This window comes from Squalius cephalus (assembly GCF_949319135.1).
Source record: "Squalius cephalus genome assembly, chromosome: 14".
In the NCBI taxonomy this organism is placed as follows: domain Eukaryota; kingdom Metazoa; phylum Chordata; class Actinopteri; order Cypriniformes; family Leuciscidae; genus Squalius; species Squalius cephalus.
Window position 1 is genome coordinate 33,116,387 of NC_137135.1, and position 18,355 is coordinate 33,134,741.

General features: G+C 36.5%; 1 protein-coding gene across 1 annotated transcript in view; it reads left to right on the top strand.

Moving 5' to 3' along the window:
- spock1 (SPARC (osteonectin), cwcv and kazal like domains proteoglycan 1) overlaps positions 1-18,355 on the top strand; it is a 184,728-nt gene that overhangs the window by 143,110 nt on the left and 23,263 nt on the right. Inside the window, exons 5-6 of the mRNA XM_079893507.1 lie at positions 3,773-3,905; positions 7,770-7,884. Coding sequence (XP_079749633.1) covers positions 3,773-3,905; positions 7,770-7,884 — 248 coding nt within the window. The remainder of the gene's footprint in view (positions 1-3,772; positions 3,906-7,769; positions 7,885-18,355) is intronic.

Sequence of the window (18,355 nt, forward strand, 5' to 3'; positions counted from 1 at the left end):
GTCCCCTTTAAATGATTTCCTAAATAGCTGTGCTAGTTTAAAATCATATCAATTCATACTCTCTTTCTCCTCACGTAATAAAATAATTTAAACTCAAATCAATATTTCATGTCTGCTTATTTGGTTTGTAGGCAGTCGTGTAATAAGTGAGAAAATGTACAGTCAGCTGGTTATTAGCAGAACATAAACTCCTTCAAGGTGACATGAGACAACCCTGGTTATCCTTTATATATAATGAATCAAACAGAAAAATAGAAAAGAAAGATTTTTAAAGAAGTGTAATATTTTTTATGGTGGAAAGATGGTTTGACTGTAACAATACTAGAAGCATGTGGCAGGGGATCAACAACATCAGTTTAAAGGGAATAAAAACTCTGTGAAGACGGATGAGCTAAATAATTTCCACCCTCGGTTCGTAGGACGTGACACCACCGTCAGAAGAAGTTCTCGCGGTTAGTTCTTTCACAGTCTCTTTACCGGATGTAACCTGATCCTTCCATCCAGACAGCATTCCGAGTCGCATACTCAAAGCATTCGAGCACCAGTTAGTGGATGTTTTTACAGACATTTTCAATCTCTTCCTCTTCTTATCTGTGGTGCCCACATGCTTCAAAATGACCTTCATCGTGCCTGTACCCAAACAAACTAAAATCACATGCTTAAATGACTGCCGCCCTATTGCTCTAACCCCTATTATTAGTAAATGCTTCAAAAGGCTGATCACTACACCTGTTCTGTGCTGCCTGCCAAACTGGACACACTGCAGTTTGCATACTGTGGCAATTGCTCTACTGATAATGTCATACATTACACACTGCTCTCTCTCACCTAGAAAAAAGGAGCACATATGTGAGAATGCTTTTGTAGACTACAGTTCAGCATTCAACACCATAGTGCCTTCCAAGCTTGACAGCAAACTCTAGGCTCTGGGCCTGAACAGTTTTCTGTGGAGCTGGATACTGAATTTTCTGTCAGGCAGATGTCAAGTAGTCAGAATGGGTAACAAGAGCTCCTTCCCAATGACCCTCAACACTGGAGCTCCACAGGGACTGCATGGACACACACAGCTCTAATACCATCTTCACATTCGCTGATGATACGACTGTAGTAGTAGAACTGATCACGGCGACAATGAGACGGCCTACAAGGAGGAGGTGAACGCCCCGACTCATTGGTGCCAGGAGAACAACCTCTCCCTCAATGAGACGGCCTACAAGGAGGAGGTGAATACCCGACTCATTGGTGCCAGGAGAACAACCTCTCCCTCAATGAGACGGCCTACAAGGAGGAGGTGAACGCCCGACTCATTGGTGCCAGGAGAACAACCTCTCCCTCGATGAGACGGCCTACAAGGAGGAGGTGAACGCCCGACTCATTGGTGCCAGGAGAACAACCTCTCCCTCAATGAGACGGCCTACAAGGAGGAGGTGAACGCCCGACTCATTGGTGCCAGGAGAACAATCTCTCCCTCAATGTCAAAAGGACCAAAGTGTTAGTAGTGGATTCCAGGAACATACAGGATACACTCCCATCACCATCAACAGCACACCAGTGAAGAGGTTCAGCCACTTAAAGAGCATCCAGACAGACATTGTTGGAGGCGAGCTTCCCTCCCTCCAGAACATCTACACCAGGCTGTGTATGAGGAAAGTGTGGAGGATCATCAATGACTCCAGCCACCCCAGCCTTGGACAGGCAGACGGTCCCGCACCAGCCGGCTAAGAGACCGTTTCTTCCCACAGGCCATTAGACTTCTGAACACTTAACTAATGGCCCATCAATACCAAAAGCCCCATAACCACCAACACAGCACTTCTCTGGACTAGACACATCATACACTACTAACACTTCTACACTTCTATCTTTACTAAAAAAAAAAAAAAAACTTATGCTATTATGTGTATACTTTACTTCTTACTGTATTGTGTATATTTTGTATTATGTGTATAATTTATATTTTGTACAGTGTATATATATTGTATTTTGTATATTTTATGTACATGTCATGCCTTGTAAAGTGCACTGTCTGGAGTATGTACAAAAGACTTCATCCCACCACTACACTTCTGTGTTATGGTGGTGTGACAATATAAGATGATTTGATTTGATTTGAAATGTTTCTTGATCAACAAGTCAGCATATTAGAATGATTCTGAAGGATCATGCGACCCTGAAGGCTGTGGTAATGATGCTGAAAATTCAGCGTTGCATCACAGGATTAAATTACATTTTAAAATATATTATAACAGAAAACAGTTATTTTAAATTGTAATACCATTTCCACGATATTGACTGTATTTTTTTTTTAATCAAATAAAATACGAGGCTTCTTTTAAAATCAAAACGGTAGTGTAAAAGCTAACCACAAACAAACAAATACCCATTTTCAAATCTCTGATATTGTCACTCATCTGTTAAAGGAACACGCCGACTTTTTGGGACTTTAGCTTATTCACCGTATCCCCCAGAGTTAGATAAGTCCATACATACCCTTTTCATCTCCGTGCGTGCCGTAACTCTGACGCACCCATTTATACACGCTGTGACTATACAAATCACAACATGTAAATAGGAAAATGTTGGTGTTATTTTGTCACTTATTGGTAGCAGTATGCTTGCTGAAGCCGTTTACCTCCAGTCTTTGTGCTAAGCTAGGCTAGCAGTGGGTGCGTCAGACAGAGTTACGGCACGCACAGAGAGGAAAAAGTTATATATGGACTTATCTAACTCTGGGGGATACGGTGAATAAGCTAAAGTCCCAAAAAGTCGGCGTGTTCCTTTAAAGTGCTTCTGTCACCTGTGAGATACAGACAGTGATCATGTTTGTTTATCTCCTTCAGATGATCAGACTTCATGCTTTATATGAGATATTGGCATTTTGACTGTGAACAGGAGTGACATTTTAGACATCTTTTGTCATGTCGTGATATGTGTGTGATATCTGATCAGCCAGTGCTGTGTAAGATTTGATCTCCTCATAAAATCCGATTATCCTCGGATTCGACCGCTAGCTGTTAGTAATGTCTGTCAAATCTCAAATGGGCTGTTGGCACAAGACTGCAGATAATCAGAGCTAACTTGGCATGCTAGTGACTATGTTACTTTTGTTTGACTTGACACTTACTTTTTTCCCAAGGAGCACATGTGCACCTAGTTTAAAATATTTAGTAGCACAATACAAAATCTATAGTGATACAAGGACACATTTAATAGAGGGATAAAATGAAACATTTAACAAAGGATTTCATTTACTAGAAAGCAAAAAATACACTTTTTTAAATATTCCTTTATATTTCTATTTTAAATTATTTTATATATTTATTTTTTAATCTGTGTTTAATAATTATGTAATTATTTATAGGCCCACTTACTGTATGAACTGTGTATATGTGTGCGTGTGTGTGTGTGTATATATATATATATATATATATATATATATATATATATATATACACACACACACACACATATTAGATTGTGTAAACATATTTGTTTTTTTACAGTTATAAACTGTAGATAAATATTTCATTTGACCGTGTATTAAATCATTAAATGTGTCGTACTGTATATAATTACAAAAAAAATAATAATTGATGAATTTTCATGGCATACATTACATAAATTATGTAGAAATCCAAATCAGTTATTAAATAACACATTTTTCTATTGGAAACTCTTCTGAGGATTGAATCTGTGTTCTGATATCAAAATAAACAAATATATGCCTTAATTTGTGACACTTCCCACTCATTCTCTCTCTTCCTTTCTTTAGTGTTAAACCCAGGAATGGAAATCTTCCCCATAAGCGTTGGATGGGAGCTATGAATCATGGGAAATGTAGGCCATGTCCTGTAGTTCACTCCAACTCAGTGTGCGGCTCGGATGGACACACATACTCCTCAAAGGTGAGATATTCATAGAAGTTGTTCTCAGATATGTTTTTAAGAATATCCGTTTCATGATGACTTTAAGAAAAAAAAATTGGAATACAAAATATTCTTAAATATATTTAAAGTTGGCATGAAATGGAAGTTGTGATTTTGTGAAGTTGTGAGTCTTTTCTTCCCTACTGTGACATGTATTTGAATGAATATCCATTTTGATTTCATAATGTCTTTAAGTTAGAAAATAAGAAGAAATTATTTTACTCTTAAGAATGTTTTATGAATCCAGCCCCAAGTGAGGTACGAGTTCAATCTGATCACAGGAATTTAACCTGAACACCATCAGACACAGGATCACTGTGTCCCAATGAGAAAGAGTCACCTTTAAATTCCAATATCAGCGCGCAGCTCTCTCTCTCCTGGTGTAAATGATGCTGTGTTTGGTGATGGATGGTTAGGTGGATGAACTGTGTCCGCTGTTGATATTGGATTCTTGAGTCCTGCGCAATCTCCCCTCAAGAACAGATAGAGAAAAACCTGAACCTCCAGCCCAGCCTGTGCCTCCCATCTATGACCTCATTGCTTTAACCCCACCCACTCCATTTCCTTCCCTTCAGATGAAATCAGATGTGAGAGATGGAGTGAGAGAGTGAGACTCAGTTTGGACAGATAGAGGAGAGGGTTTGGACAGATAGAGAAATGAACAGCACATGGACACGGCAAATATTTGGACTGCTTTTATTGGGCAGCTTCTGATATTTTCAGCTGGAGAATCGGTAACACTATATAGATAAAGATTATTATAAATGAAAACATCCATGGACAAAAAAAAAAAAAAAAAAAAAAAAGTAATTCTTATAAGTAACAACAAACAAATGAATAATAAAACAATCTGAAACTAAACTGAAATAAAACCAGCATACAAAATAAAATGAAATATGTATGCACCATTAAAACAAACTGAAACTGGACTGAAATAGAAAACCAGCATATAAAATAAAATAAACATTTTCAAGCTATGCTGTAATTACCCTGATGCAGACTTGTTTTTGTTTTTTTTGTTACTGTATTTACACCTAGACAGATATAGATAGCTAGATTTATAGAGAAAGATTATAATCAACAAAAACATCCATGGACAGTAATTTTCATAAGAAAAAACTAAATAAAAAATGTATACATCATTGAAACAAACTGAAACTAGACAATTAGAAAACTAGCATATGAAATAAAATATAATGAAAATAAAATGTAAAAAATCAAGCTACTGTATATACCTTGCAGACTTAGGAGTGTGTTTATTTAACTACATCTAGATGAATGGACGAATGGATGGGCGGATATATAGTGTGTTGGTGGTGTTTCAGGAAGAGTAGATACACACAATCCACTGAAAACTCACATGTAGTCAATAAATGGATTTGTAAATGTTCTTTCGTTTTGTTTGCATGTATTATAAGCGGAGTATGTCAAAAAACAGACGTTAAGATTTTTCGCTGACAGATGTGATTAATTTATTCTCTGAATGCATTTGTGTTCATCTGAATCACTGCATAGCCTCTTTACTGAACAAAAGACCTTTTCAGTGTTAAAATTAGATACAGGTCATGAACTGAGAAATCCAATTGTCCTTGGGAGGTCATTGTACTATACAAAAAATAACTTCCTTGTTAGTCCAAAAACAACTTTTATTGAAACCAAGCTCAGAAAACGTCTTGTTTCGGGTTTTGTCACATTATTACAGAAAACAGTTATTTTAAATTTTAATCCTTTACTGTATTTTTTTTAATCAAATAAATGAGGCTTTGGTGAGCATTAGAGACTTCTTTCAAAATCAAAACGGTAGTGTAAAAGCTAACCACAAACAAACATACCCGTTTATCAAATCTCACTCATCTGTTAAAGTGCTTCTGTCACCTGTGAGATACAGACAGTGATCATGTTTGTTTATCTCCTTCAGATGATCAGACTTCACGCTTTATATGAGATATTGACATTTTGACTGTGAACAGGAGTGACATTTTAGACGTCTTTTGTCATGTTGTGATATGTGTGTGATATCTGATCAGCCAGTGCTGTGTAAGATTTGATCTCCTCATAAAACCAAGCTCAGAAAATGTCTTGTTTCGGATTTTGTCACAGTATTACGTATTATTATAGTGCGAGGAAAGACCGCCTCTGCAGAAGAAGACCAATACCTACTTCTACATCATTGCCTCTTTAGCCCCGCCTACTGATTTTCCGAGACAGACGCAAACACAAGATTACTTGAGCAACAAAACCATTCTTTTCTAAACCAGACACCATTCAGCGCAGGCTTTTCAGAGAGACTGAAAATAAGAGATGTTGCTATATTGGATCCAACAGTCTGAGTGAAAGGGTTTTACCATGTGTCACTATTGCTCTGTCTGTTACAGATCGTTTGATATGTACTGAGTGTACTGTAGTGCAGCCGTCAAACTGTATAGCTGTGATGGCTTTGCTTCGACATTTATCAGGTTAATGCGTTGATTTATTGGATATGTAAGAAAGCATTTCGAGAATGCTGCTTTTGTTATTGTTTTGATTAAGCCATTCGCTGTAATCCTGAATAAAAGCTTCAGTGAGCAACGTCTTCTGTTTTGTCATCAGTAAGACATTACAACACGTTTTATTATATTTAACACGACAAATGACAATGCATACATTTTTCACTTTATCGAAAAGGATGAACTATGAATAGCCTATGAGAACGACAGTGTGACAAACAATGGTATGTTCATTCATAATTCCATTTACATGAAACACCGTTACTCATCCTTTGTAAATTTTAACTGTGGTAACTCGAAGTACTTACCGTAAACTTCATTTGCCACAACCAAGAATTATAAAGCATATGTAATACACATTGCTGGCAAATGTTTCAGCTATGTAACGAGATTTTTCAACATTAGAAGTTTCCAAAATAATTCCACACGTGTAATGGTGGGGATATGCAAAACTGTTACCCAATCATATCAGTGGGTGTTTTACTTCCCAGTCTTGAATTGTTTTTTTCCAGTGTCTGAAAGAGAGGTTCAAAAACAGGAGAGAAAAATAGCTTTTTACTCTAAACTTGATAACATTATAAGTGGACTTCTGCAAACATTATAAAATGTGCAAAATTTGTGACCCTGTCACAGTTTCATTCTAGTTTCCCGCCACTAATCAGTTGTCATGGACATTAATTTAACGAGCGCACCTGTCTGTATTTAGTTCATTATCACTGTGTATATAAGTTCCTCCTTGCATTCAGCTCTTGGTCTGATATTGCCCGTGTGTAGCACGCTTCATATCTTTGTGTATTGCTTGAGTTGACTTTGTTTTAATAAATGCGCTTCAGTTTGAAGTGAAGACGTTACAGACCCTTTTAAACTGTCAGAAAAGTTCTCTTTATTCTCTGTCATTATAAAGATCCACACAGCAGCAAATGTCCTTACCACACAGATTAAGCTTAAATATGGAAGCAGATGCTGACAGAAGAAATAGTGACAAGAATATTCTATTCTAAAGCTCACATTTTTAGCATTTCATAAGGGGTCGCATGTCTCAATATTAATCAGCAGGACTGTCTGCTATTTGCTTAATTGAGTCTGCTTTGAAAAATTATTAAGTATTACACTTAATAAACCGTTTTAGTCTTTTAGTCTAATCATGACATCATCTTTAATTAAATCCCAAAGAACAGATTTTGCACTGCCTCTGTGCGATTAGATCTGATAAACGCGATCACCCCACTTCAAAGGAACTAAAATCATGTCATCATTTTTCTGGAAACAGACTCGTGAGCGATAAAGCTCAACAGTCTGGTTAAATGTGATAATGTCTCTAACTTCACTACTCAGAATCCTTTCTGTTCTTCCACAGTGTAAACTTGAATTCCAGGCCTGCAGCTCGAGTAAGAGCATCTCTGTGAAGTGCGAGGGTCCGTGTCCCTGCCTGCCAGGACCGGAAGTCATCAGATCACACACAGAGAAGAACGGTGAGTCATTTCCTATTTGTTAGGATGCTGAAAGGACCTGTGAACTGTCTGAACAGAGATTAAATCTGGAGAAATGAAGACAAAAGCTTATTACACACTGCACATAGATCCAGTTTGTTTTAATTCATTCACTAGAAGTGACCCTCTGCGCTGTAATTTTACAGGTGATGTAGTTGTTCTGACTTATGTCAATATATTCTGTATTTCTGCCTGGCTTCTATACATCAAGAGATTACCAAACCTTTTTGTCAGCCGAACCTCTTTGACTCATCAGAGCAGGCAATGTTTTTCCAATCTTCTATTGTCTAATGTCGGTGAGCCTGTGAATTGCTGTTGGTCTTCTGCTGCTGTAGCTCTTCTGCTTCGAGCTTCAACATGTTGTGTGTTCAGAGATGCTATGCTGCAGACTTCGGTTGTAGTGCGTGGTTTTTTGAGTCTCTTTTGTCTTTATCAGCTGAACCAGTCTGGTCCTTCTCTTCTGACCTCTGGCTTCAACAAGACATTTTCTCCCACAGAACTGCCACTCACTGGATATTTTATCTTTTTTGGACCATTCTCTGTAAACCCTAGAGATTGTTGTCTGTGAAAATCCCTGTAGATCAGCAGTTTCTGAAACACTCAGACCAGCCCGTCTGGCACCAACAACCATGTCATGTTCAAAGTCACTTAAATCAACTTTCTTCCCCATTCTGATGCAGATCGTCTTGTCCATGTCTACATGATTAAATGCACTGAGTTGCTGCAATGTGATTGGCTGATATGCATTAACAAGCAGTTGAACAGGTGTACCTAATAAAGTGGCTGGCGAGTGTGTATAAATACTTTTTACTCTGAAGACTTTTAAGTGCAAATTCATTTTAGGACTGAATGATTTGGGTGTTCATACTTGGGTTTACTCTTTAAAAGAACCAACTCAAGCCAAAACGTTTTAAAATCAGTTTAAGAATCTTTCTGCTTGAGTTTTTCATAGGCCACATTCACACTGTTTTCCAAAAATCTAATTTTAAATTAATTTGAAACGAGCTGTGCTTGTGGTTTGGATTGGGTTTGTGAAAGTAGAAAGTAGTATTTGGTGTGCTTTTGCTGTTTTAGAATACAGAAAAATAAACGTATTTGAGTTGGACACTGCAAAACATTTTTGCTGCCTGTCTGAACAAACCGAAAGAGACACATTAAAAAGCCTAGAGAAAGAAAAACACTCAGACGCAAGAAGTTTTTTTATTGTGTGTGTGTGTGTGTGTGTGTGTGTGTGTGTGTGTGTGTGTGTGTGTGTGTGTGTGTGTGTGTGTGTGTGTGTGTGTGTGTGTGTGTGTGTGTGTTTGTTTGTTTGTCCTGAGGGAAAAGTGAATAGTGAATTTAGTGTTTTGGGAACAACCCTGGACATCATGGGAACAAGGTTTCCGGAGGAATTGAAACACAAAGAGAGAGCGATGGAGGCATGATGGATGAGTTAATGTGACGTTCAGATGTATTATTACCCACAGGAAAGAACATGTCAAATGAAATATTTTTAACATCTAAGGTTTTTCACATAAAATGAAGAAAACATTTGGAAAATGTTTCTCCTAAAAGAGACCAAATAAGTCACTGGTTGTCAGAAGTCAGGAACCTCAATATGAACTCATTTCTCATCAGATCATCTGAACTGCTCCTCATTCATTTGATCACTCTATACTCATACTGATGACTCGTTTGATTCTCTGTTTTAATGATCTCAATATTGATTGCTAAATCCCAAGATCGATCTTTTAGTTTAAGCACGATAACCGATTATCTCTTCCACTTTACTACAGTTACAGCATGAAATAAACATGAATGTATGTTGAAAGAGACCATACAAGCAGTGGACCAATCACAACACACTGCTCCAGCCAACCAATCAGAGCACATTGCACTTATCGGAAGGAGGGGCTTCATAGAGAAAGGAACTAAAACAAAGTGTTACTGACAGACTGGGAAGAGAGGAGCTGCAACAATTGAGAATATGTAAAAAAGCATGAAAACCTATTCTAGTAGAGCCCAAAAACAAAATCAAGGCATAACTGGTTCTCTTTAATGTATATTTGAATGAATGTGAAAAAGTCTTATTACAGCCACTGTGTAAATGTTTATATTTGGAGTAGAAACATAATTAAAGGGGTGATGAACTGAGAAATCAAATTTCAACACTGCCTTTTTACCCCCTCCCACCGATTCTCGCATTACATGAAACTCATTATAATATGCAAAACTGTTATCCAATCATAGCAGTGGGAGTTTACTTCCAAGTCTTCAATGCGGCACGCCCATAAAAACCGAGCGTTTCAGGAGCTAAGCTGAAAACCAGGGTAGAAAATAGCCTATTACATATTCATTTTGATGTTTTTGAATGTAAAAACCAAGCGAAAGTCACAAGTTGACCTCAGACAACAATATAAAAAAATGAAAAAAGCCAGTTCATGACCCCTTTAAATATAAAGAAATCCTTATGTGCAGTTTAAATGTTACAGTTTTTTACAATCACTTTGCTACTATTTTCAGAACCTTGATGTCATTTTTCAAAACTCTAGACACAAAACTCAAAACGGTTATCACTTGTAACACAGGCTGTCTAATGTTCAAAACATTGCATTGTGCATTCACATCTTTAAAGAAATCTTGCACTTGCACAATCATTGGTTCAAAAAACAAATTTACTGTGAAATACCATTGAAACATAACTATAGATCACCCACACACAAGCAACCGATAGTTTCACTGTGTCATTGTTCGTACAATCATTAAATATTGTAGAACAAAATAGGTGATACAGGTTTCATTATAGTACTACATGTACAGTAAATACATCTCTGTAAAAGTACTGCAGCAGTAGAGAGAATACTACAGACACAGTGGAATCATTGAACAAAGTTTGTAATATATTGATGCAAAACACTACAGTACAACCACAGCATAGGTTTATTTGAATCAAAGCTATAATACTGTGATTAGCTATGAAATAGAAAAGAAAAGACAGTACTGTAAAACATCAAATGCAGTGTTCCTCAACTTGCTTGCTTGTACTGTAAGAAACAAAACAGGAGTGATTATCTATACAGTGCAGTGCTGTCAATACTGTAAATAGTCTGAAAAGGTGGTACAGTATTTGGGACCATAGACACAGTGACTGATGAAGCATTATGATAAAATATTAGGCTACATCCATGGATATTGTAGTCTAATTGGTTCATGCTCCACGCTAATTGGTGACAATGAATCTCGTTATCTTGAAACTTTCATGATTTACAGTAAACATGGAATATTGTTTGTCTGTTTCCATACAACTATGCATTAAGAGTAATGCAACAGTTACTTATCATTTTGAGCAGTTGTATCAATTGATAGTTAGATCATTGTAAGGAAATGAATAGACACTCATTTGAAATGTAATGTGTGAATTGTCTTTTGAAATAGTAGTACTTTGATGTTAAGTTGTGTCATATTGAACAGGTGATTTTTGTTGAATGAACAAATGATCTAAGTTTTATGTGTATTGTATCCAAGCAATTGAGAAAAGGGTTAGAGTTTTGAAAAATGTGCATTTTGATCATTGGTTGTGAGTTTTGTGTCTAGAGTTGTGAAAAATGACATCAAGGTTCTGAAAATAGTAACAAAGTGATTGTAAAAAACTGTAATTATCAGTTTTTGAGTGTTATAGATCTAAAAAATAAATAGCAAAAGTTTTTATTTGAGAGATTTTTTTTTCTTTAGAAAAATTGACCTACAAATGAATCGACGAATTGAATCAAGAGTTTGTGAATCGGAATCAGATTGAATCTGTATTACTTACATGATGTGTTTTCTTGATGTGTTTTGATACATCAGGCGGTCATTTTAAGGGTTTGTTGTGTGTGTGTGTGTGTGTGTGTGTGTGTGTGTGTGTGTGTGTGTGTGTGTGTGTGTGTGTGTGTTCGTGTGTGTGTGTGTGCGTGTATGTGTGCGTGTGCGTGTGCGTGTGTGTGTGTGCGTGTGTGTGTGTGTGTGTGTGTGCGTGTGCGTGTGTGTGTTAGATTTAGATTCATAACCTCTAGTCTGTTTGCACTTATTTCCCAAAGGCTTCCCCAACAGAACAGTCTCTCTGTCAGTTATGCTGCGATATCTGAGCAGAGATGAAGGTTCGTTGTGATAGGAACGTTATGATGTCTGTATTTGTATGACTTCAGATCACTGACATGATCTTTAATTGGAAAAGTGCTGCATACATCAGGAAGCAATTACCACAGAAAGAGAGAGACTGAAAAAAAAAAATGTCATTTGAAAGTCCATTTTTCTCTCATTTCCTCCGTCTTTATCGTCTCACGGCCTCTTCTCTTTCTCTTTATTTGACCTGTTCATCTTGTTTTGTCATTTTATCTCTGACTTTCATCATGCTCTCTTTTATGTGTCTCTGTTCTGTATTCAAATGTAGCAGTTATTCCACGGCGTCAGGACCCAGTGTTCGTATTGAGGAAATCTCTTTCTTCTCAGCGTCTGTCCATTATCTGTTCTTCTGTTTTCAGCCGTGTGATTCTCAGTGGAGCTACAGTGTAGTGAGTGACAGAGGGTAGGACTAGGGGCTTAGATACAGAAAACACAAAATCCAGTTTATAATAAATTGAATTTACTGTAGGCGAATGCACAGAATTATTATTATTATTTTTTTCTTTTTTAATGAATAAATCAAAAGTAGGGCGGTACATTTAATCAAATTGTGAATTGGACTAGTGTCTGTGAATATTAAACAATAAAAGGACTGTTATTAAAATAATTAATTTAAATAAATTATGACAACAATACATTAGGCTATTGAATGTACCATTCAAAGTAATATTATACAATTTTTAAAACTTTATATTTTAAGGAACATCACACAAATCTTTTAATTTTGACTTATTTTGTGCAGTACTTTGTTTGCCACAAAATAAATGACATTTTTACATTTTCATTTGATTACATTTTAAAAGATGAATTAAATTGTAAATGCTTTATGCCTTCATATTATTACGACCATTTTTGATAATATATTTGTATTAAATCATAAATCCAGAAAAAACAACACAGAATTTGGGAACAAAATGAAATGTTTCATTGGACACTATTATTGTGATTTTTTTTTTTTAAATAAAGTATTAAATGGTTAACGTTTCGTGAATTCAGTTTTCATGTGTAGATGAACATGCACAAATCAAAGATAAATAAAGAGTCCTTTAAGAAGCGAGGAGAACACGCAGGAGTATCGGAATCACATCTACACATTAACATAAACAAAACCCGACAAAGAAACTGAGGAAAGTAAGGGTACATAAAGCAGGGAGTTAATGAGTAGGACAGAAACAGGTGTGTGGGAAATAATTAACAGACAGGGAAACTAACTAGGGAACTAATGGTCCGTGTCCACTGACGCGAAGCAGAGCGAGCGTTTTCAGTTCATTCTCATGGAAATTGAGCTTCACGCTCGTGTGATGCATTGTGGGATTGACAGCGAACCGGAGAAAGTGCTGAGAGCAGCCGAGGGCATCAAAAGGTTGGGAAGTTCAGGTAGTGACGTCTGTCTTGAGCGTTTAAAAATGTGCAGATTGTGCCGGAGTTAATGCACAAATTTTACACTTTGCAGTTGTTATATATATGTGACCATGGACCACAAAACCAGTCACATGGGTCAATTTTTTGAAACTGAGATGTATACATGACATGGAAGCTGCATAAATAAGCTTTCCATTGATGTATGGTTTGTTAGGATATGACAATATTTGGCCGAGATACGACTATTTGAAAATCTGGAATCTGAGGGTGCAAAAAAATCTAAACATTGAGAAAACCTCCCATTTATGTTGGCGATTGTGCTGCATTCACTCACAAAAATAACTGTTTTATATATACGGTAGGAAATTTACAAAATATCTTCATGGAACATGATCTTTACTTAATATCCTAATAATTTTTGTCATAAAAGAAAAATCGATAATTTTGACCCATGCAATGTATCGTTGGCTATTGCCACAAATATACCCGTGCGACTCGTGACTGGTTTTGTGATCCAGGGTCACATATGTTAAATATTGCAGTTTGGATGCTTTCATTGTGATTACTGACTGGGTTTACAAAAGTTTATATAACTGACAGGATATCTTTACTTGGGGCATTTGGAAACAAAGCTTGCCTTTTCCAAATGTAATCGCGTGCATATCTGATGATTATATTGCCTGATAAAAAAAAAAAAAACATACTCGCTACAGACACACCCAAAAGCAGAAGCATTTTAGCGTCGTCAGCGGCACTGAGCGGAGGAAAACGGGAACCAAGCAAACAGAATGAAAACTAAACTAAAACAGGACATGACAGAGCATAACCATTACATCAATTGATTAGCTTGATATGCTTTTTAAACAGTAAAATTTTATTAATTAAAATGGAACCCAGAAAAACTGAAAACACTGAATTTGGGAAAAGAACACAATGGATTTCATAGGGCCCTAAAAAAATTTTTTTCTTAAACGTTATTGTTAAAATGTTTTATGACTGTAATTAACTAGACTTGCTAATGCTTAAAATGTAGTTTAACTATTAAAACAGAATCCAGAAAAATTCAAATTTAAAAGAAAAAGAAAAATTGTAATGGAAAAAATGTAACAGATTTATCGCGGTCCTACAGGAGATTTACATTTTTAGCTGAGACTGTTATCCGAAGCGACTTACAAGAAATTGAACCCATGATCTCGACTGGCTGAACCAAAGAAATTCCTGGAGAGACTGGAAAAGAGAGACAAAGAGGTGGAGATGATTACAGATGGAGCCGGAGGGGGTGGAGATGGGCGATGGGTTTGTCAGGATGAAAGGAGGGATGGAGACGGAGAGAGAAACGACCTGGAGAGAAACACAAGAGATTTTTCACTCACAGCAGGAGAGAAAAGTGAAAAATGGAGAGATCATCTGAGAGAAAATACTGTAGAGAGATGTGTGTGTGTGTGTGTGTGTAAACAACACTCGCTCATTATGTTTTGAAGAATCGTTTTTCACGTTTTACTCTGCAATATAATACAACACTCACACGCTCATCTTTCTTCATTGGGCCTTAGAGGAAAAATAGCAATATGAGTCTTTCAGTGGAAAATTACATCCACTGAAATCTCTGCGTCAGTGATCCTTGTGTTTCTAGGTCATTCTGTTACGCAGAATATCTTCATTTTCCCATCACATGTTGGATTAAATAGATGTAAATCACATTTGTTATTTGCTTTTATAATAAAATTACGATTAACTGAACACAAGGTATCATGTCCCAAGGTGAAGCACTTCTGAAATTTATTCCGAAATATTATTAATATAATCAAATTTTTTCCAACAAAACGTGTTTTCTTTAGAATATCGTTTTAATTGCTAATTGGTTTTTCATAGTCTTGTTAAATCCCTAACCAAAGCCAGTTGTTTAATGACATCATACAGGAAGTGACATATTTTCTGCTGGGAGGTCAGCAGCGCAGACTTTAGTTTCCCTACTATTGTTTGAATGATCAAGTTATATTTAATGTAACAGCTTATTTCAGGAAAGGTCTGTTATATATTTTATACAGCATGCATGTGGATGTTTATTCTATATAGGTAATAGATATAAACAATGTACATACATTACATGTATATTTGATATTATAGGATCTTGGACTTCGAGCCTTATATACACTACCATTCAGAAGACTGGGGTCAGTAAGATGTTTTAATGGTGATAGATTTTTTTTTTTTCAGGATTCTTTGATGAATAGAAAGCTCAAATAAATGGCATTTATTTGAAATAGAAAACTTTTGTGACATTCTTAGGGCCCTATTTTAATGATCTAAGCACATGGTCTAAAGCGCCCGGCGCAAGTTCACTTAGGTCGTGTCCGAATCCACTATTGCTAGTTTAACGATGGGAAAAATGGTCTAAAGGGGTTGTCCCTTTTCTCTTAATGAGTAATGGGTGTGTTTTGGGATTTACGTGCATTAAACCAATCAGAGTCTCATCTCCCATTCCCTTTTAAATGCCAGTTGCGCTCGCACCATGGCGGATTCACTATTTGCATGACGGAATTTGATAGTGGAAAGACCGAACGTGTCTCCAGAGCGCAAACGGATCTGCTCGTGCGCGAGGTTAAAGTGCGCAAGCAGAACATCTACAGGACAAGCCGGATTCCACCATATCTTTATGTACACAATAATAATCTTTTACATTGTAATCCTTTTATTTTAAATATTTGGCATGTTTGTGTGCTACTGTGTGTTTAATAAGCAGTGTATGTGTGTTGTGGACTCGACTATAGGCGCACATTACTAACACACTCATTAAATAACATAAATTATTGCGCCATTGATTTTAGACCAGGTTTCAGTTGGTTAATGGCTCAGTCTATTTTTGTTGCCTCAAAATAGCAACGCACCAACAATGCGCCTGAACACACCTGGTTTTCAGACCAGCACGCCCATGGGTGCAAATGCATTTGCTATTTAAACAACGTGGCGCAGGACGTAAAAATGATAACTGCGTCGGACTGAAACTAGCAAAAAACACTTGCATTGCGCCGGGTGTAAGATAGGACCCTTAATGTCTTCACTGTCAATTTTGATCAATTTAATCCATCCTTGCTGAACAAAAGTATTAATTTAAAACAAAATGTTGTTGTGACCCTAAACTGAGAATGAATATATATATAGTTTCCCCTTTTTTGTTAGTGTGGAGATTCCATTTATTATCAAATTTATTAATTTGTATTTATAATAAACAATTATTTATGAACTTACACTTGAAAATGAATGGCTTCAGTAGCTCATCAAACAAACACAGATGTGAACGGGCTCTTCACAACCCTGCAGAACATTCAGAAAATCCTCTAATTCCTCCCGAATCTCAGGTGCACCTGTCGAGCATTAATATGATGGTTTTAATACATCAAAATAAATGTCACTGGAGTGTTTGACTCTCTCACACTCGTAAACACTTCATTTTAAAGGTCAGACATATCAATAGCTCTCTCTTGCAGGCTTACGTGATCAAAACATTAGGAGATGATAAATACGGTATTCAGTGCTGTTTGTTGTTTTCATGCAACTACGTCTGCATTCGTTTAGTTCTGACAGCTTGTGTGCTTCTAATGTTTGTCAGGGTTTTTTTGCACCTAATCAGTTGTAATTGAGGCCATTTTCCATCCTCTATCTGACTCATGCCACTGTACCTTTAAGACTTCTTTGTTGCAAAATGAGCAATGTTAGTTAATGAGTTCATTATTGTGATGTCATTGTGATATGAAGGGTAGGGTGAAGGGTAACTTTTCTTAAACTGGTGTTGGCATTTAAAATAGTAAAGAAAAGTGTTCCAAGGTTGTGAGAGATGTGCATACTCATTCTACAAGAAGGAGAAGCACTGATATATGTCCTTGTAGATTAAGAGTTTATTGGGAAAGAATTATTTTTTTATATACTAGTTCTATAGCCTTTTTGTGTAAAGCAGATAAAAGTTAAAAGTGTTTTAGAAAGGAAGTTAAAGAATGGCTTTTTTTATCATTTCTTTAAAGGTGATGTAGTGTGAGATGCTGAACTTGACGGTGATTTCTCTTCATACATTTTATGTTCTTCCATTTTGGAAACAAGGACCGCAATGGAAATAAGCCTTTGGCTTTATTGTGTATATTACCTTTGAACGTTTTTGAAATGTTGTTTGAACTATAAAAAATTGTCTTGTCTAATGAAGCAATCGATCAAATATCTGATTTCCGTTGTTCACAATACAATCTCATTTGTTACCATTAGTTAATGCATTAGCAAAAATGATCTAACTTAGTCATTTAGTTTCAATATATGTTCTAGGTGGACTGAAGAGGACTGAGTGTCTCTGCATACTGAAAGCGACACTGACTCTGTTTTCATGTTTGATACTGTAAAACTGCTATTGTATAAAGTGCTATAAATAAACGTGACGTGACTTGACTGGATAACTGATTTCACCCTTCGGCTGGAGTTTGACTGACAGGCGATCTGGCCAATCATAACACCGAAACAAACCAGACAGAAGAGTTTAACGATTAACGTCGCTGGACTTGAACTTGAAAAATTGTGTTTACAAGTGTATTGATGTCTTTCTGGGGTTGAAACAACATTCCTTCTGATGTTCATTCAAGTTTATTTTGTAAGTAGGAGGAGATGATTAATTAATGTGCCGCATGAACTGAGGCGCTACAGCGATCTGTCAGGACCCACACAACAGTATTTATTATCTTTGGGTATTTTATCTATATTTGCGAAGGGTCAGTTGGGGAGCTTGTGCAAACATAATGTATGCACATCACAATGATCAGATGCTTTCTTTTCTGCTGTATTCTTACTGTTGTCATTTTTGTTGTGTTTGTTTTTTTATTGAGAAGAAAGCATGCAGCACATATTTACATATTCATTTAAACGCCGCCCTCAGTAGTGTGGATGGCATCCGGATGTTCACTAATAGTAGTCG